The sequence below is a fragment of the Mizuhopecten yessoensis genome, unplaced genomic scaffold (assembly GCF_002113885.1).
Source record: "Mizuhopecten yessoensis strain PY_sf001 unplaced genomic scaffold, ASM211388v2 scaffold10985, whole genome shotgun sequence".
Taxonomy (NCBI): domain Eukaryota; kingdom Metazoa; phylum Mollusca; class Bivalvia; order Pectinida; family Pectinidae; genus Mizuhopecten; species Mizuhopecten yessoensis.
The window spans coordinates 1,868,319-1,889,965 of NW_018408820.1; the positions used below are offsets into that span (position 1 = coordinate 1,868,319).

The following is a 21,647-nucleotide window of genomic DNA, read 5'->3' on the forward strand; positions in this document are numbered from 1 at the left end:
TAACCCCTCTCTTAAATATAGCTATTATTCATTAATAAACAAAAAAATATTTGTATACACCATTACCTATTCAATTACTTGATAAATGTACATAAAGAAAATATTTATGATGAAATATTCCTGCAAAGTTAGAAAATTGAATTTACGTCAAGTACATTGCGTAATTCCCAACACAAGGGTATTTGGTTAAATCGGCCAGGTCGATTTCTGATTTTACCCAAGTGAAATCGGCCCTACTATGTATATATGTGTTAAATACATGGGATATATATTTATAAGTACAATTATATTTAAATAAATATGTTAAAGGATTTATTCAAGACAAGGACATGATAAATTGTTACAGCTATATTTTGACCTAAACTAGTTGGGACAGAGACATATAAAGCCAGTAGCATTTGAACTATGCGTCTCTGGTTGGGGATCGGTATATCTACGTCATGTGAGGTCCAAACCTTCATCATGTGGTTGAATTCTCAACAGAGACGTATACTACGGCACCTGTGGTCATTCCCATTTAAAACTTCCCGGCAACTTGTCACATTTCAAACATCTCAAAGACCAGGATTAGCAAACGTGTCCGAGGCGAACATGCGCATGACAGAAGAAATGAAAGACGGAGAGATGTAACCTGCCTTCCAACCAAAACATTGCAGCTATGTTCAAGAAATTACGAAACAGGATTGAGCAGGGGGTTGCTCAGACACCCCTTAAGGGAGCCCTTGGTACTGCATCAAAGGTAACAGTAGAATCGAGTTGTATCGATCCCGGTTGTACAACAGGTGTTGATGTGTTGACATTGCTCCCCCCACTCAACTTTCACTATCGACGCTTCATCTCGATTTGTCTTCGTGTCATATGTATGTCTTACAGTATGATTAAATGGGTGTTTTTTTTCTCGCTGGAGATCGAAAGGTTGTTCTTATGTCCATGTACTTGCTTATTTGTCGCAATGTATCTCATAGCTTCTAGCTGACCGTTCCTCAACTTGCTCAAGTCCGAAGCCGGCCAAATTTTCTTGAATAATTCATGATCACTTACCTGCGCTACCAGTTTCGATCTTTACTCCTACATATTTTGATGATGAACACAGTGGCCTTCTTATTTGGTGTTCATGGTCTAGAGCACATTGATCTGTGACTTCTCTCAAAATGCTTGAACCCTTATTTTATAACTTTATAAATATCTTGGTTTAGATATTAAAATGTAGCAGTTTTCTTACATAAATAGTAATATATTTTATTTTTCCACGTAACCACTCCTGTGTTCTGTCGGTTGATATGTGACAAAATGAAAATACACTAGGAAATATGTATTAAAAGATATTGTTCAAAATGTTGGTGGGCACCTGGCCAGGTACTTGGTCAAAACTTTCCCCAGGACTGACACAAGACTTCCAAATCCCTGATCATGATTAACTAGGGACTGTAGACCCTGTTATAACCTACTTGACCCTCGTTTAAGACCACATGAAATTACCAAACCTTATATATAATTAGGATGCATGCCCTGTATGCCTAAAAGTAACCCGAAGGGAATTTTCCAACTCCCTGCCACTAGGTGGCATTGCTATTTATATTAATAATATCATAATACAAAAATGGCTGTCTCACAAGACACGACAAACCTGTTCCTGCTACCAAAATTTAACTAACCACTAGGGCTGCGACAATTAGAAATAATGCTAGTCGGTTATCCGAACCAAAACGGGGTAACTGTGTTTTTTGTGCAAATAAATACCGGTACACCAACCAATAGTCCTTTATTTTGATAAAAATATGATTACTTAATTCACTAAATGCATAATAAAAGATAACTTAATACTTAGTCTTTGTAAAACATTGCAAATTCTCAAAATCTTTATGAATAGGCTACATATTGCTAGCCTCCCGACTGGGAAATTTCCGTAGTTTCACTTTACACTCATGTGTTGTCAACATTGTTCAACCAAACGTCGGTCGTTTTATTATGTTAGTTTATTGCATACACTCGATGGTATGGCAAGTATACTGATCACAAGAGCAAATATACTGATCACAAGTGTTTTTCGAAGTCTGTCAAACAGCAGTCAGAAAAAACCTTTCTGACTGGGAAGACCAATAAATATTGACCCAACATTTTGGGAAGGTTTTCGGGTACGTAGACTTACTAACTGGATAGTCCTCATAACCGAACTGCAACTGGGTACACGGTTACCCGTTCCACTCCTACTAACCACACAATGACATATCAATACACAAACACAATATAGCTCTATATACAGTATACACTGCTCATGACTATAACCATGTAGCTAAAGAATTATTACAGTTCCAATATATTTGTATGTGGGAAAGTTGGGGGGGGGGGGGGGGGGGGNGTTGCATTTAGGCCAGGAATAACATTTCTGACACCTTTTCAGCAGCCAAAGAAGTTGAACGACTTTCATGCATAAATGTTTTTAAAATGAAATAATCTATATGTACCTAATCTAATTTTCAACTTTTTAGCTTTTACTCTTATTTTCAATCTCTTAAAGACTTTTTTTTCTCTAAAAAATGGTGAAAATGGGTTTTGTCCTATTTAAAAAACAATCTTTTCATTTTCAGCTTGACCATCCTTTTGACCATCAATGATCATAATTTCATTGCTGAGAATTGGCACTGCATGATCACACGTATGTGATAATCAGTTTTTTGTGTTTGATTGCAATTGAATTGTCTGTACAACATTGTCATTGTAGGAGGATTTATCACAGAGTCCGCAGCCCATAGCCGAAAGCACACCAAAGAAAGCCGAGAATGTCAACAACTCCAAGGCAACACCTGACACGTCGATGGGGGCCACGCCTGGTAACCCGGCTGTGGGACAACTTGTCGACATTCCACTGCAAGATACTCCAGATAATTCCACAGATGTAGGTTAAACATTATTAGCTTTACACCGTATAGAATTATTAAAAGTTGGTTAACAGAAATACGTTGACATTTTAAATGCTGGACATCAAAATGAGAAGGGAAGTAACTCTCAAGCAATACATTGGCATTATACATGGTGGACATTAAAATGAGATATGATTATTTTGACAAGGGAAGTAGCTCTACATGCAATAATACATTGACATTTTAAATGCTGGACATTAAAATGAGATAGGATTATTTTGACAAGGGAAGTAACTCCACGGGTAAATCATTGACATTATGAATGCTAGACATAAAAATGAGAGATGATAATTTTGACAAGGGAAGTAACTCTACAGGCAAAACAATGCTGGCCATTAAAATGAGAGATGATTATTTTGACAAGGGAATTAACTCTATGTGAAAACATCCATTTTGTTTTCCCATTTTCTGTAGAGAAGGGAAATTACTCAAAGTAAATAAAAAATGAACAAAGACAAAAATCTGAAATCAAACTCTTTTATTTTTATTGTATGTACAAACAGTTTGGCTTTACTAAAAAAAATGCCTTTCACACATAATAATATGTTTCAAACCTTTTATTCAAAACATGGATCTACCAATACCAATAGATTTTGTGTCAGTAACAATCAACAAGTAAACATCTGTCTCTCCATTTTAGTTCACCTCGGCCTTGTCCTCCCTGCCAGGACACGACGACACGCCGAGGATGTCACGATCGCGTACCTCATCTATAAGTTCTGTAACAAGCGACAGCTCGTTTTTCAACACTAATATCACATCTCAGCACTATTACCAGTTACCATCCGATGTTGAGAGTGAGGTTGAAGAAACGTCAAACCTGGACGGATACACGAAGGACGACTTGTATATGGTTGTCCGCAAGTTTGAACGTCGATCTATCAAGTATAAAAGTAAATTTATGGAAGTAAGTCTAATTTACTGAATCAATCAGTCATTTGAGAATTTTGTTCAAATATTTTTTGATATGGTACTATGTAAAGGGGTATAAAAAACAATTTCAAGGCACTTGAAAAACTTGTTCGTTTTCAGTAACATGTCTGAAAAAACATAAGATAGGACTTTAACAGTGTACCCTTGAAGTTTGTCAGAAAACGTTCAGGGTGGGCAGGTAATATAAGGGTAGATAGGATAACAGAAAACAAAACATTTCTTCTATTTGGTCTTGTGCATTATTGCATATATATATATTTACCAAAACATTATCTTTTGTATTATGAATGTAAACAGTATTTCTAAACCCTTTCACCACTGTAGACCATACTGGACTCATCCAGATCAATGTATGGTAGAGTCTGCTAACGTTACCTAGGGTGATAGTGTTAACTAAAAACTTCTTTTCAATATTCCTGACTGATGGATCATTATAACACTTGTACGGTAATTATTTTTTACAGGTCGCCAATATATACAAAGACTTGGCCCAAGAAAGAGACAAGCTTAAGGTAAACAAAACCACAGATTTCCCTAATATATACTCTTAGAATAAAACCAAGATGTAAATATTTCTAGTGCAGTCAAACGATTATGATACATGTCAGTGTGTTCTTATTTTTTTTGTCCTTAAAACATATACACCAACAAGGCAGTAGTTTATTTGAATTTAGAAGGCTCTTACCGAAAATAAACCATAAATATTTTCAATACAGTCAACATTTAGGCTGATATAGTGTTAAACATGTTAGTCCCAAATGTGTTCCAATTTTACTTTGTCCTTTGAATCACCTGGCTATACCATCAGGGCATCCATTTTTTTGTTATTTTAAAAGACACTAACCTGCATTGCATTGGAGTTAATCTTCACATTACTTTAAATCAACTCATTTTCATGATTGCACTTCAAAGGATTTTACAAGATTTTAATTAGCAAGAGGAACAGTAAGATCAATTAGGATTTGTGATGAAATTTGTCACAAACTCTGAAGGAAAATCTATATCTCTAAAAAACATGTCAAGTGATTTACTGTTTTGTTTGTGGTTGATGTATGTAGTACAATTTATTTTTATTTTTTAGAACACATTGACACAGACTCAAGATCGGGCGTTCAGAAGGATCTCTGAATTAAAGGAGCAGATCCAGTTAGATGTGATGGCCAAGCGTGACTTAGAGGAAAACTACAGACTGATGTTAGATGAAAAGGATGAGCATATGAAAGTTTTCCAAACTCAGGTACGCTAACGTCAGGTCAACACAGGCATGCTGATGTCAGATAAACAAAGGCACACTACCATCAGATACGCTAACGTCAGGTAAACACAGGTACACTACTGTCAGGTACGCTACTGTCAGGTAAACACAGGTACGCTAATGTCTGGTATACACAGGTACACTACTGTCAGGTACGCTACTGTCTGGTAAACACAGGTACGCTAATTTCAGGCATGCTACTATCAGGTAAAAACAGGTACACTTCTGTCAGATATACTACTGTCTGGTAAACACAGGTACACTACTGTTAGGTATACTACTGTCAGGTAAACACAGGTATGGTACTGTCAGGTAAACACAGGTACACTACTGTCAGTTACACTACTGTCAGGTAAACACAGGTACGCTAATGTCTGGTAAACACAGGTACGCTAATGTCAGGTATGCTACTGTCAGGTAAAAACAGGTACACTACTGTCAGGTATACTACTGTCAGGCAAACACAGGTATGCTACTGTCAGGAATGCTACTGTCAGGTATGCTACTGTCAGGTAAACACAGGTACACTACTGTCAGGTATACTAATGTCAGGTATGCTACTGTCAGGTAAAAACAAGTATACTACTGTCAGATACGCTACTGTCAGGTAAACACAGGTACACTACTGTCAGGTAAACACAGGTACACTACTGTCAGGTATACACAGGTACGCTAATGTCTGGTATACACAGGTACACTACTGTCAGGTATACTACTGTCTGGTAAACACAGGTACACTACCATCAGATACGCTACTGCCTGGTAAACACAGGTACGCTAATGTCAGGTATGCTACTGTCAGGTAAAAACAGGTACACTACTGTCAGGTATACTACTCTCTGGTAAACACAGGTACACTGCTGTCAGGTATGCTACTGTCAGGTTAACACAGGGACACTGCTGTCAGGTAAACACAGGTACGCTAATGTCAGGTATGCTACTGTAAGGTTAACTCAGGTACACTACTGTCAGGTAAACACAGGGATGCTACTGTCAGGGAAACACAGGGACACTGCTGTCAGGTATGCTACTGTCAGCTTAACACAGGTACACTACTGTCTGGTAAAAACTGGTATGCTACTGTCAGGTAAAACAAGGTACACTACTGTCAGGAATGCTACTGTCGGGTAAACCCAGGTACACTAATGTCAGGTATGCTTCTGTCAGGTAAAAACAGGTCCACTACTGTCAGGTATACTTCTCTCTGGTAAACACAGGTCCACTGCTGTCAGGTATGCTCCTGTCTGGTATGTTACTGTCAGGGTCAAACAGGGACACTGCTGTCAGGTAAACACAGGTAAACTACTGTCTGGTAAACACTGGTATGCTACTGTCAGGTATGTTACTGTCAGGGAAACACAAGTACACTGCTGTCAGGTATACTACTGTCAGGTATGCTACTGGCAGGTAAAAAAAGGTACACTACTGTCAGGTAAGCTACTGTCGGGTAAACACTGGTACACTACTGTCAGGTATTTTATTGTCTGCCAAACACAGGTACACTACTGTAAGGGAAACACAGGTACACTACTGGCAGGTAAACACAGGTACACTATTGTCAGGTTAACACAGGTAAAGTACTGTCAGGTAAACACAGGGATGCTACTGTCAGGTAAAACAAGGTACACTACTGTCAGGAATGCTACTGTCGGGTAAACCCAGGTACACTACTGTCAGGTAAGCTACTGTCGGGTAAACACAGGTAAACTAATGTCAGGTAAACACAGGTATGCTACTGTCAGGTAAAAAAAGGTACACTACTGTCAGGTATTTTACTGTCTGCTAAACACAGGTACACTACTGTCAGGTATGCTACTGTCCGGTAAACACAGGTACACTACTGTCAGGTATGCTACTGTCTGGTAAACACAGGTACACTACTGTCAGGTATGTTACTGTCAGGTAAACACAGGTATGCTACTGTCAGGTAAACACAGGTACACTACTGTCTGGTAAACACTGGTATGCTACTGTCAGGTAAACACAGGTACACTACTGTCTGGTAAACACAGGTACACTATTGTCAGGTTAACACAGGTATACTACTGTCTGGTAAACACAGGTACACTACTGTCAGGTAAACATAGGTACGCTACTGTCAGGTAAACACAGGTACGCTACTGTCTGGTATACACAGGTACACTACTTCCAGGTAAACATAGGTACACTACTTTCATGTACGCTAATGTCTGGTATACACAGGTACGCTTACGTCAGGCAAACACTGGTACACTAATGTTAGGTAAATCACAGGTATGCTAACATCAGGTATACTTGAGCTCAATAATCTCAGATAAACTCAGTTATGCTAATGTCAGGTAGAAGCAAGTATGCTAATTTCAGGGAAACGCAGATACATGTACCTGACATCATGTAAGCTCTTGTTTCCAAACTTGCACTGTCAGCTTTAAAATAGCCTCAAGTACATTTGATACCAGACAGAATAACCCTCATCAACTTTTAATTCTGTTTAATTTGTGTCCAACATTTGGATCTTGTTATCATGAAGAAAGTATTCAATATTTTACAAATAAATACTATCATGGTTTATAGGTGCGTCTACTTAAGGAGGGCAAGGAGTTGAATCCAGAATTGCTGAAGAAACTGGAACCTAAAGAGAAGCCAAAATCTGTACCTAACTCTCCGACACCTGCAGACGGGGGTAAAGCAGAGGATGGTGACGTTAAAACGCTAACAGAGAAGGTTAGTAGGAGAGTTAGTTTAAATAGTGTCTTTGCCTCAATCAGGAGCTTGTAGACAATTCATTACTATCACATAGTATTCTGTACATGTCAGGCCTTCAGTATAGATGGCCTAAAGTAAATATATTTTAATCAAGGGGAGATAACTTAATTATTTCATCCTTTAAAGGTTAAGTCTGATAATAAAAGAGTACCTCAAAGGAGTAAGTATTTCAGATTTCCAAGGTCAAGGTTTAGGTCATTATTGCTAAGTAACAGATTTTTTTTACTAGTTCAGTGACAATGTTAAAATAAAATCATTTGTTTACCATTTTGAATGAGATGAGATTTTTTGAAACCGAACGTCAAGTTAAAGAATACTATCGGTCCAAATTTTTTAAAAAAAGCAACACAAGAATTTGCAAAGGAGCTTTGCATTCATGTCTTATAGATATTTGTATTTCATTGACAAATTTTTCTTCTCAAAAATGCTGAGGTAGCGCTATCTCTGTAAAAAAATCTTACCATACCTAAGGACTTAAAAATAAATTATTTCTATACACAATCAGGTTTCTCAATTAAATTTTATGGGTATTCCCCCCTGAACAAATCAAGAGTCCGGGGGTGAACTATCCTGGATTTTGTTGAATTTTATTTTTATCTTTCCTTCTCTCTTAATGGAATTCCCAAGTCTGATCAATTCTGTAAAAGTGAAAACTTTTGCATATTGATATTTTGGTATCGTTACCCTTTAAACATATCATGATGTGGAAATTTAAATCACAGATTGGTTCTAAAATCTGTATATTCTATTTATCCATAATGTTTATAATCTATAAATTTATACTCGTTCGTGGATATTTCCCACTCATCTTACTCAATGCAAAAGCAGAAGCATTTCCACCTGCAAAAATGTCCGCTTTTATAGAAACAGCCATGATGTGGTGTTCCTCATTTATCATCCCAGATTAACTGTTTACAACTAGAAAAATAAGATATGTCTGTCCTGGTACAACAGGTGAAGAGGCTTGAAGGTCTGCTGAATCGCTGTAAGGAAACCATCAAGGCCAATAAAGAAAAAGCAGTGCAACTGACAACGGAAAAGGAACATCTTCAAAAACAGATGGAAGAAAAGAACAGGGAGACAGACAAACTCAGGGTTTGTATAAAATAAAGGCTACGACAGTATATCATAATACAGTCGAACCTCTTAAAGGATCCCTGTCCAACAGCAGGCAAAATAGTAGAAACTGTATTTTTCTGTACTTACAGTAACCTCCCCTTAATTTGGTTTTAGATTAATTTGTACTGAAAAATACATACAATAGTAGGTATGGATTTTTTCTCAGAAATATTGAGTTATGCTGGTAAAAACAGTTTTGGCAATTGATTACAGGAACATTTATTGGAAAATGTCCAGATTAATTAATTTCTTGATAAATACTACATGATTTTGTTGATATTGTGCATCATTGAATATGTTTGTAAGCATATATACAAAAATGCAATCTGATATTAGATGACAAAAATTATATATATATATATATATAGTATAGGACCTTCATAAATTATTATCAAAGAATTTCTGTCCTTTAACCCTTTCACCACTGTAGACCATAATGGAGTCATCCAGATCAATGCATGGTAGAGTCTACTAAAGTTACATAGGGGTGAAAGGGTTTAATGAATTTAAACAGATTTAATGACCAGAAATTACTGAATATGTTAGATGACACAACTCTTTCTTGGATCAATATTTACTTTGTGACGTCACTTGAATTGTAACATCACAATGGTCTCTCCGTAACACAGTAATTTTTCTCCTGACAATTTTCAAATGTCCTGTCTTGTTTAATAATAAAAAAAACTTAAGTGACTAATGAAATATGAGATTTTCGGTAAATATGGACCTGGAAATGTTATGTTGACCAAGACAAAGTATTCTGTTGACAAAACCATTCATTGACCTTAAGAAAAGGCCATAATTGTAAACATACAATTGAAAAATTACAGATGTCTGCCAATCCTGAGGCTATTGCCAAACTGCAGAACCAAATGAAGGAGGCACGGAAAGTGATAGAACAGTTGGAGACTGACCGAGAGCTCGCCATCGCAGAGGTCAAGAAACAGGTCCACGAGGAGCTGGAGCTGAAGGATCAAGAGTTGTCGGACATACGCAGCCAGTGTCAAGTCCTACAGGTGGACAACAAGGCTCTTGGGGAAAAGACAGAGAAACTGGAGAAACAAGGTGATTAATACTGCAAACACTGTATTAGGGATTGAAATCAATTGTTTTTCCATTTGTTGTGTTATTATTATTTTTAATTGGAATTGAAATAGGAAAAAGAGATAAATTTGGTTCCTGGTTTTGTATCTGCCAGTCTCTTATCGTTTTTATTTGATATTTTTCTTCTGATGTTTACATACAGGCATGTATGTATAAAGTTATGGAATTATATCACATAGTTTCGACAAAACATAGATACACAAATGACAAAAGAACACAACTTAGTACTATTGCATGCCTCGTCCTGGCCTCAAACTCAAAACCACCTATCCAAGAAATACTTGTGATTGCGACCATTTTGCTACATTGGCCTCCTTGACAAAAGAGCTTTGATGTTGGGATGGTCAACAGCTTGGTACCCTCTACATGATCAAGGATTATTGTAAGATATTAGTACCTGGATCACAATGTATAGTTGTATACACAATACACGATCTATGACAGGTAGTTCATATACATTGAGGTTGTATTACATTTTTATATATGAAAGGTTGTGTTTATTAATGTAATACTTAACATTGAAACACAACTTAATTATTAAGAAAGACAATTTATGACTTATACCCTTTCGGAGCATTGTGCTCATGATCACAATCTCTGACACCAAAACACCAAGTCGAGAAACACAAGAAACTAGGTATGACCATTTTACCATCTCGGCTTCCTAAAGCAAGAGGTTATTTATGAGAGATACCTTGTATGATGTGAGGTAATATGCATCTTTACATAGAAATGTTATATTACAAACATCTACACAATTGTTTTAAGTTCTGTCTTGTTTTCAGTGCACGACAATCTGGAAAAATCAAGGGAGATAATTCGAAAGTTGAAAGAGGAGAAGAGAAAGGTCTCGGTGGAGATGGAGGAGAGAGTACAACAGACAGAGAAGGCTGTGGAGGACGAGAAAGAGAATCTCATACATGAGCTGTCGCGGGCCAAATCTGCAGCAGTCACTTGTCTTCAGGTACTGAGCTGTTTTCATGGTTCAGCTACAGATCAACTGATACTTTCCGAAAGTAAATCTGAACATTTCTGCAGAATTGCTGCAGGTTTATCTAGATTGTCTTACTTCCCTTGGGGAAAAAATTGTACATATTTTCCAGGTCTCCTGACCTATTCTGCTATCTTTCTTCCGACTCCAAAGTTTTTGAGTCATTTTAAAACAGGTAACAGACAAAAAATGACCGATGTACCATATTTTAGAAGAGTGGGGGTTTATGTATAGCATTTTCTATTTGAAGATAAAAAGTTTTTGTATGTGACTGGAGAAAAAATAGCAGATTTTTAACTGATTTTTCAATGAAAATGTTTTATGTCTATAGTACGGGATCTGGCAGATTTTTGACTTGTTCTAAATGAGAATGTTTTGTGTCTGTACATGTCTCGAGGAGACAGCAGATTTTTGACTGATTTCTCAATGAAATTATTTTGTGTCTGCCCTAGGAGGCAGAGCAAAATTTTAGCTGATTCCGAAACGAGAATGATTTGTGTCCTATGAAACCCAGAAGATTTTCAACTGATTCCTCAATTAAATTATTTTATGATTTTAGGAAGAGACCGAGAAGAAAGTATCCGCCTCCGTGGAGAGTGTAAGACAGGAGAGAGATGACTACTGGCATAAACAGATGGAGGAACAGACCCGCCTTCACCAGGAAATCCTCACTGCTAAGGTAAAGTCCACAGAAGGAGCTTTTATTTTGTCTAGGGGCCAATTTGTACCAAGTTTCAAACCTGTTCCCAAATTCTCTTCAAAATTTTCAAATAAAGAAAAAAAAAAAAAATTCAAATAATTTTTAAGAAAGGTACTGTATACTGGGAAACTTTTCGCCCGGCGAAACTTTCACCCTTCGCACATGAAATCAATATTAGTGCAGTTTTAATTTTGCCCTTCACATTTAATAACTATTTATATTATGTGGTTTACTTATATTCGTTGTATTTATAAATTCCCCTTCATTACGGTGGGCGATAAAGGTGAAAGTTTAACTGTGTCAAAAATTTCCGAGTATACCATATTAGCATAACAGCTATCATTTGACTGGTAGCACAGAGGATCTGTTAAAGATAATAGTCAAACAGTAAAAGAAATTAAAATTTGTGGATTCAATCTTGAATTGAGGGTAATGGCAACAACTGGTTCACCCACTGCCAGTCCGCATGGTATTTCAGTGATATAGTACTATAAAGTCGGCATCAGATCCGCACTATCACAAGGAAGCAAGTACACCAACATACCCTGTCTCCAGCACACATGCACACATGCACGCTTTCACAACACACATTGAAGCACGTCCTTAAATGACCTTAGCTGTTAATAGGACGTTAAACAAAATCAAGCCACACCGTCTTGATATTGTTCTTAAAAGTACATGTTAATAATGGGGTTGGAAGGGGGACCTTGTATCTGTTGATTTTACCTTGAAGTTTTGTATGGAATGAAAGTTCAAATTAAATGACCCTGACCTTATGTTGACCTTATCACAGGTACAGGAGAAGGACCATGAGCTAAGCCAGTTACAGGAGCAGATCCATCGCCGTCTGTTTGAGAAGGAGGAAGAGATGAAACTTAGCAACGAGGAGAAAGACCTACAAAAAATGGCTGCTCTCTCCCAACAGGGTGGCATCAAGGAGCAACTACAGGCTGAGGTCAAACAGTTGAAACAGGTAAAAATCTGTTAAGAACAACAACTCTTTACAATAGTCTGGATTTACCAAAGTTCAGAGAACCTAAGTAATGGAATTACCGGAATTTCTTGGGATTTCAATTACAGGATTAAAGTCTTATAACTGTTAATAGTTCTGTACTATTGGAATAATTCAATCATGAAGCATTATGACTGGAATTTCCAAAATTTGAAGTCTTAAAACTGGAATTACAAAATTTAAGTTGGAGTTAAGGAGTGGAATTATATAGAATTTGAAAGTATTACAACATGAATAATGGAATTCAGAAGTCTCAAGACTGGAATTATAAGATTCTTAAGTGAGGACACGAATTACAGAACTTGTTAGTCTACTACTGGAGTAGTACTAGAATTATTGAAATTTTAAGTCTGGAATGACAGAATTTATAGTCTTAGTAAGGGATATACTTAATTCTGAAGCCTCAGTTCTGGAATTACAGGAAGTGGAATTTTACAATTTACTAGAGTTTTATATTTCTTAATGTTCTTTCTGGATTGAAATTATCAGTATTAACAAAATAAAAAGGCGAGCTATGTAAATCGAGAGTGATTGGTTTGGATTTTAGAATTTGAGTTATGAAATATGTTATCATCTGTGATAGAATTTTAAAAAAAACACTGTTTTTACATCTGATTGTAATGATTAGTTTCAAATTGACAGAGGTAATTAATATATTTTAGTAAATGTACTTTCAATCAATTTTAGAACATCTCTGAGAAGGAGGAAACTTTCACCAAACTGGCTGCAGACCTGAATCAGCAGCGTGAAGCATTGGAAAAGCAACTGACAATAGTACATCAGACATTCCAGGCAGAAATAGAAGCTTTAAAGACACAACATTCCGAAACACTATCGACCACAGAAGCTGCACACCAAACACAGTTGATGGAAAAGGTCCAGGCTTTAACTGAGCAACACTCTTCCGCATTGGAGGAAAACTCAAGGCTGCACGAAGACTCGCTTCAAGGTTCTGCAAAAGAGATTGAAGCGTACTACAAAAACCAGGTCAAAACTACGAAAGAAAACCTAGAGCAGCTGTTACAAGAACGGAACCAGCAAGCGGAAAAGTTGGCAGAAAATATGCAACAGCTGAAAAGTGAAGTGGCAGCTAAAGAGGATGGGATCAAGACTTTGAAGGAAGAATTTGAATGTAACAAAACAGATCTTGAAAGGAGGCTGCAGCAAGAAGCAGAGGTTTCCAATAAACTTCGCAAAAATCTCGAAAATCTTAAAGCACAATGTCAGAAAAGCAAGACAGATATGGAAAATGAGTCGGCCTATTTTAAAGAGGAGCTTAAAGAGTCCCAAGCAAATCTCGAAAAAGCAGAGAAAACGAACAAGGAATTGTTTAGTCAAGTACAACAGCTGCGAGCTGAGAAAGACAAAATTGAAGCCGAATGGAAAGAGAAATATGACTTGACTCTTCAAGAACATAATAATACTATGTCTGCCATTTTGGAATCGTCGGACGAAAGCTTGAAACATATCACAAATCAGTTGAACGAAAAAGAGAAAGAGCTTCAGCTACTTCAAGCACAGCTGGTTGAAGCCCAGAAGAACGCAGAGCACTGGCATCAAGTGGCAGAGGACGAAAGCCAAATCTTGAAGGAGTGTGACGACAAATACCTGCGAGTAAAGGCGGAGAACCAACAGCTCGAGGACAAGATCAGAACCTTCGAAAGTTCGTTGAGTGAGTCATCGAAAACCAACGAGGAATTAAACACAAAAGTCAAAGAGACACAAGAGCTGTTTAATACAAGTCAGCAGCAGATCATAGAAGAGAAAATGTCAATAGAAGAGAAGGTTTTGAAATTACAGGAAGATTTGGATAAGAGGGAAACGATGGTGAAAGAAAAGGATGAGCTTTTGGCTGTTCGGGAAGAGGAACTGACGGCTACAAAAGTCATAGTGCAGGAGACGTCTAGTAGTTCTTTGTCTTTAGAAAGCAGGGTAGCAGAATTAGAAGCCATCGTTAAATCAAAGGAAGAGATGTTTGAAGAGAAGGAAACAGAAATGAAGAGCGTTAAGGATAAATTCAATCAGTTGAGGGTGGAAGCTAAAGGACGAATAAAAGAGCTGAAGGATAATCTGGACGAGACGACACAAAAGCATCTTGAGGAGGTGGAGGAAAAACAAAACGAAGTGAAAAGAAAATTTGAAGAGGAAAAAAATGAATTGACAAACCAGCACAGTATTCGTGTCAAAGAGTTGGAGGAAAAGATTGAAAAGGAAAGGTCAAATATGAAATCGCTGGAAGAGAGTTTCAAGGTGAAATTTGAGGAGAAACAAACAAAAATGAAGGAGGCGATGAAGAAAATGAAGAAGATGTTTGAGGAAAAGTTAGCGACAAAAGAATCAGAGTTTCAAAGTACTTTATCGGACTTGACTACACAGAAAGAGCTGGGAATGGATGATGTTATGAAGAGTATGGAAAGCACAAAAGCTCAACAGATTCTGGAGATTGAAGACCGACACAAAACAGAAATTCAAACCTTGAACGAAGAATGGCATCAGAAAGTGAATACCGAGCAAGAAATCTTTGATCAGAAAGTGAAGGAATTGACACAGAATCATGATGATACTGTGAATTCATTGAAAACATCTCATTCAAGTGAACTTGAGGAAATGAATCGGAAACACAGGACTGAAATGACTGATTATGAACAGCAAGTAGAGAAATTAAGAGCAGAACTTGAAAGAGTGAAAGTGGAAGGTGAAAATTCCTTGAAAGAACTTATACAACAAAAAGAAGAAGAAATGAAAACCGTTCTGGAAAATCATGAAAAGACTTTAGAATCTCTAAAACAGGAGAGTTCTGATTCTGGTGCTAAGCAACAAGAGCTTTCAGACCAGGTAAAGACATTGGTCACTGAGAGAGACAATTTAGGAGTGTCTTTACAAAAGAAAGAAAATGAGTTGAGGGAGCTTAAGGAGGAACAAGAGAAGACATTGGAATCTGTAAGACAGGAGAGTTCCGATTCTGGTTCTAGACTTCAAGAGCTTTCTAATAAACTTGCTGCTATGGAGTCTGAAAAAGAAAATTTGAGCCAAAGATTAAAAGATCAGGAACAGCAATGTGTAGAAAAAGTCACTCTCTTAGGTGAGACTGAGACACGAGGCAAGGAACGTGAAATGTCCCTGGAAAGAAATATCCAGGAACTCAACCAAAAGCTGGTCCTAGTGTCGGAGAAACATGAACAGGAAAGCCAGGAAAAGGAAAATGTGTTGACACAATCAGCCGAACGATTAACACAGCTAGAAACGGCTAACAAATCCATGGAAGAAATGCTGAGAGAACTTAGTGAGAGTTCCCAAAGCAAAGATGACAAAATTCAATTGCTCACTGATGAAGCCGATAAAACGGTGCAAGAAATGAAGGCTGCAAATGAAAAACAGTCTGAGGAATTTAATAAAATGTTGACAGAGTTAAGACAACAGGTTGAAGATAGTAGTTCCAGTCTAGCAGAAAGGGAAGCCAAATTTGAAGAAATGTCAAAACAAGTTCAGAGTGATCACGAGTGTAGAATGGAAGAGATGAAGACAGAATACGAGAAAAAATTGTCAGACATGATGATAAACGACGAGGAACTCCAGGCCAAATTGACGCAGTTACGTAACAAAGTGACAGAAACCGAGGAGAAGCTACACGAATGTATCCAGAATTATGAAAATCAGATTGAAAAGTTGAAAATAAAACTGGATTCCCAAGAAACAGTTTTTGGCAAAGAGAGAGAGATGTTGAAACAGCAACTTCTGGATGCTGAAAGTCAAGCAAAGATGACCACCGATGGCCTGCAGACGTCACTTCAAACCAAGGTTCGGGAGGCAGAGGACAAGAATATTGAACAAAACAAACATTTTGAGGAGGAGAAAGAGAAAATGGTCGAGACTTGGAAAACAAAGTTCCAAGAGTTGAAAAACACATACAAGTCGAAACTGAAAGAGTTTAAAACAAAGAACGAGGAAAACATGGCATCACTTACAGAGAAATCTAGGAATGAGTGCGAGGAATTACAAACAGCTTTGAAAGTTGCGGCGGAAAAACACCAATCAGAAGTAGCAGCAAAAGATGACATATCGTCAGAGCTTGTTCTGGCCAATACGAAGCTGCTCCAACTACAAGAATCATCCGGAGCCAATAGGACTGCTATAATTGATCTGGAAAAAGAAATTGGAGAGAAAAATGAACTGTTATCTAAATTCAAATCTGAACTAACACAGCTGCAAGGAAATCTCTCTGCGAAGGAAGAGCAGTGTGTTGCCATGGAAACCAAACTCGGCCATTTGGAAAAGGAATTTACCTCCAAGGTACAAGAATGTGAGAAAACAATATCTGTTGCGCAACAAGAAAAAATGGATTGTGAAACAAAGGTTTGTGATTTAGAAAAAGATAATTCCCAGTTGAAAGAACGTTTGTCCACGTCTGAGGAAAGATGTGCTAGTACTCAAAGAGATTTTGAAAATTTACAGAAAAGTTTGACAGATGTGAGTGGTGCTTCGCATGGGCTGGAGGAAAGGGTCACAGCACTGCAAAAGGAGAAGGAAGAAATGAGGGAAAAGCATGAACGTGAGAAATTTGAAATCGTACAAAAACAAGCAGACATTGAAGCCAAGAGCGTTGAGCTCCAAAAAAGTTTCCACGATCAAGTGACTGAACTCAATGCACAGTATGAGTCGGACAATATGAAATTGGCTGAGGAGTGTGAAATAGTAAAACGCGAAAAGGAAATATTAACACAAGAACTTGAACAAGAGAAAACAGACAGAACAAAATTAGTGGAAGATTTGGAGGGAGAAAAAAGTCATCACCAGAAATTGTCCGAGGATTTGGAAACTGAGAAAACAGCAAAGGGGACACTTTTGGAAGACTTTGAACGAGAGAGACTAGAAATGAAAAACCATATAGACAAAACTGTGACAGAATTAAAGGAGCAAACTAGCAAACAAATTGATGAATTGACCAAAAGTCTTGAAGCAGAGAATGCCAGTAAAGTGGCAGAGTATAAGAAGAAAGCGGAGGCATACATATCACAGATTAAACGTCAACTTCAGGAGGAGCGTGATAAGTTAGCGAAGGAAAAGGAAGGCACGGTCGGGGAATTGGACCAGAAATTATCCGAGTGTAGTGAGAAACTAACTGTGGCAGAGTCGAAATGTTTCGATCTGCAGCAGGCGTTGGACACTGAAAAAGCCGAAAAAGAAAGTGTTGTGTCACAATTACAAAAGGAAAAACAGCAGCTAGAGACAATGTATGAACAGGAAAAATCATCACGTGAATCGCTGGTTCATGAACAGTTACAGATGAGTGAATCTAGTCAATCCACAGAACAGATGTTACAAGAAAATGTGAACCGGTTAGAACAAGATTGTGAAAATTTGACAACGCGTGTGAAAAAACTGGAGGACGAGAATAGGACAGTTACAGAAAGTAGCGATTCCGAGATAAAGAAATTAAAAAACTCTAGCAAGAAAGTCGAGAAAGAATTCCACAGTTTTAAAATTGAAACAGAAGAAGAGTTAGATCAATTAAAAACTGAACATGCATTTGAATTGGAAAAGATGAAACAGCACTATGGAGAGTTGATTCAGGATAAGGAAAACGAACACGGGTCCAAAATCAAACAGTTGGTGAAAGAGTTTGATAAGAAATTGGGAGCAAAGGATCGCGAGTTTGAAAACACATTCACCGAAGCTGTTGGTAAGATCTTGATTTTTGCTGTGTAAAATGTATACATGTTTCTGATGACATTCCGGTAGATAGGTAATTTATAAAGGAGCGCAAGTATACATAGTAATAAAGGAAGGTCTGGGCGGGGAAGTGGTACGATAGCTTTATAGGTTGGTCTGGTTCAGAAGTACATGTACAGTAAAACTTTGTTACAATGCCACAATTTTTCCACAGATATTTTGGCATTATAAAAGAGTTTGGCAAAAGATTGGGAAATGTACATGTATAAAGGAACTATTAAGAAAACAAGAAAAAGGACATTGAAATATGTTGGCGGTTTATATACTAGGTGGCAAATGAAACGACATTATATCAAGGTTTCACAGTATACTGTGATATTATTTATAGATAGACAGGTATATATATGTAGTTGTCTAATGTGGCTTAAGATTTGCTGCTTAAAGACTAAAACTGATCTGCCAGAATATAGATACTGTGAAAGCCCGACTGGGAAGTCATATTATACTTAGTATAAAATACGTGGGAAGAGTTTTTATGAGATTTTTAATTTCTAGGTTATCTGACCTAAAGGGTCCGGATGACCTATAGTCATCGTGCTTTGTCCGTCGTCGTCGTCCGCTGTGCGCCCTGCGCCGTCCGTAAACTTTCAACATTTTAAACTTCTTCTCAAGTTCCATCAGTGGGATTGAGCTGAAACTTGCCTGAAATGATCCTGAGATGTTCCTGACCAAGTGTTGTTATTTTTTCGGATCAGTCCAAAATCCAAAATGGCCGCCAAAGCCGCCATCACAAAAAAACACATTTTAAACTTCTTCTCCAGTTCCACTGGTGCCATTCAGCTAGAAATTGGTGGGAATGTTAAGGAAAGGAAGCCGACAAAGTGTTGTTATTTTTCAGCCCCGTCAAAAATTCATCATGGCAGCCATGGTGGCCATTTTGTAACATGATTGCTTAATCATGGTTTTCCTAAACAACAGCTATTTTAAACTTCTTCTTATGTGCCACCTAGGCCTGTGGGATTGAGCTGAAACTTGCATGAAATGATCCTGAGATGGTCCTGACCAAGTGTTGTTATTTTTCAGGTCGGTCAAAAATCCAAGATGGCCGCAATGGCTGCCATCTTAAAAAACACATTTTAAACTTCTTCTCCAGTTCCACTGGTGGGATTGAGAATATTTCATTGAAAGTTGAAATGTTACCATTCTCTCTGCTCAGTCTTTGTTAAGTCAGATGACCGTTTAGGCCCACAGGCCTCTTGTTTTCATTAAATCTTTTGGTCATGTACAATATATTGATGTACATACTACCATCACTGTACCCAAAATGGAATGCTTTTCGGGTGATGCTATGAAATTTGATATAATTTTCAGAAGTCTATTTTTTCAAAACTAATTCCAGTTTGGAGAAGAAATTTAACCAGAACCTTATCTGACTAATATTTAAACGATGCATATTTTTCTGCTGATATCGATTATTCATCCCCCAATATTAGTCAAAATACAAAGGTGTCTCTTTCAGGGTACAAATTCACCTTTTCAAGAGCCTATGTGACCCTGCAAGTATTTCGCATTCTATTTGTAAAACCATGTCCCAGAATCAGAAAAGAAAAGAGGAGGGTATCTTTTTATGAAAAATAAACAATTGTTTTGGAATTGATGCATACTATATATGGTATAAATACATTCATATATATCAAGATAGAGAAAAAAAGGTCCCATTTTGGTACAGTGACATCGCATTGCCTTTCCTGGGATCCTGAGAGAACTGTGTTAATTTAGTGCTTCAAGGAGTACATACTCGAAAGTACTTGAGCCACCAAGTTGTCAATAACTTTATGTAACAGAATTTCACAAGTCGATTCTCACTTTACTGCTCTTGATGAATTATCAAAGGAAAACATGAAGTATTGCGATTAATTTTGCATTTGAAAGGAAATCTGTGATACAAACTAGCACATATTCAATCAACATCTACAAAGATCATATAGGTGTCAACCTCTGAAACCTCCAATGAAGGAGATCTCCCTCATTCCACATTTCCAAAGAGGATGAAAGTGTGTGAAACGCGATTGAAACTGCTTTGTTCAATAATCTTTTCCTATTTAAGTATCAAAATAACTCCAAAAAGCATTCATTTGATTCAGACACACCTTTTATGATCATTACACACACCCTGCAGTTACTAGAAGATCATTTGACCACAGGATGTAGATTTTGAGTTTGTGTGAGTTTAGACTTGATTGAGGTAGTTTTGAAGGAGATAGGTTGGTCAAAAGGAGGGAGTCTCCCTCCTAATGAGGGAGGATTGACAGCGATTTGCAATCAAAATTGTGTTTGGTTGCAGAAGTTTCAGTAGTTTTGAATACAGAAAAATTAATATTCTAATTAATATAATCAAAATTTTGACTGTCAGAATTCATGGAACGCTAAATAAAATGGAAAGCATAGTAAAATTAGACATGGCTTGTGAAATTGTGTTTTCAAATATTCTTTGAGTTAAAACACCTAAAATGCCACTGGAATAGACCATGAAATTAAATTTGTTGCTATAAAATGTATAGAGAAGAGTAACAGAGGAGAGAGCCGACTGATGTTCGAGCACAAACAGGCCATGGAGGAACTGCACCATGAACTCCACGAGAAGGACGATTCCATGGAAGAGATGAGAAATCAGCTGCTGGAGCAGATGAAGGTCAGCATCTTCTCTCCGTAATCGGAGCATATGTTATTATGCATGTCCGTTCTGCTGTCATCACTCTAGTGACATCATTAATATTTATAATAGATTTTGAGTTAATGTTTCAGTGTTCCAAGGTCACCATTACTATGTATAGAAATTTATCAACTAATGTTCATGTCTTGCAGATATTTTCTAGTGCAAGTACTTTTTGGGTTCCTTCCCGTCCAGGTATCACACTTGCAGACTTTATAAAAAAAATCCATTCCCTAAATCTTAAGATATTTCCTGAACTCCAGTAATGTTTTTAACATAAGGCAGGTCCATAGTTTTTAAAATTTAGCACCAATGTGCAAGAAGTTGTGCATGTTTGATAAATTGAAGAACGATATGGTAGTCTGAAAATATTGTGCTTCAATTTAAAGAAGTATCCACAACATTTATCAATATTTTTCATGAAAATAGGGTTTGCATGTTATATTATTTTCATAACCAAATTGTGTATTAAGTCATGTGATCT

The 21,647-nt window shown here is 37.3% G+C and overlaps 1 protein-coding gene across 2 annotated transcripts in view; it reads left to right on the plus strand.

The window, feature by feature from the left end:
* Positions 1 to 586: 586 nt before the first annotated feature.
* Positions 587 to 21,647, plus strand: part of LOC110464314 (golgin subfamily A member 4-like) — a 39,836-nt gene continuing 18,775 nt past the window's right edge. For both annotated transcript variants that reach the window (XM_021519464.1, XM_021519465.1), the window contains exons 1-13: positions 587 to 739; positions 2,723 to 2,896; positions 3,562 to 3,828; positions 4,319 to 4,366; positions 4,936 to 5,091; positions 7,663 to 7,812; positions 8,809 to 8,949; positions 9,804 to 10,038; positions 10,863 to 11,041; positions 11,628 to 11,747; positions 12,562 to 12,741; positions 13,468 to 18,460; positions 21,012 to 21,142. In XM_021519464.1, the coding sequence (XP_021375139.1) occupies positions 659 to 739; positions 2,723 to 2,896; positions 3,562 to 3,828; positions 4,319 to 4,366; positions 4,936 to 5,091; positions 7,663 to 7,812; positions 8,809 to 8,949; positions 9,804 to 10,038; positions 10,863 to 11,041; positions 11,628 to 11,747; positions 12,562 to 12,741; positions 13,468 to 18,460; positions 21,012 to 21,142 (6,855 nt within the window). In that variant the 5' untranslated portion in view covers positions 587 to 658. The remainder of the gene's footprint in view (positions 740 to 2,722; positions 2,897 to 3,561; positions 3,829 to 4,318; positions 4,367 to 4,935; positions 5,092 to 7,662; positions 7,813 to 8,808; positions 8,950 to 9,803; positions 10,039 to 10,862; positions 11,042 to 11,627; positions 11,748 to 12,561; positions 12,742 to 13,467; positions 18,461 to 21,011; positions 21,143 to 21,647) is intronic.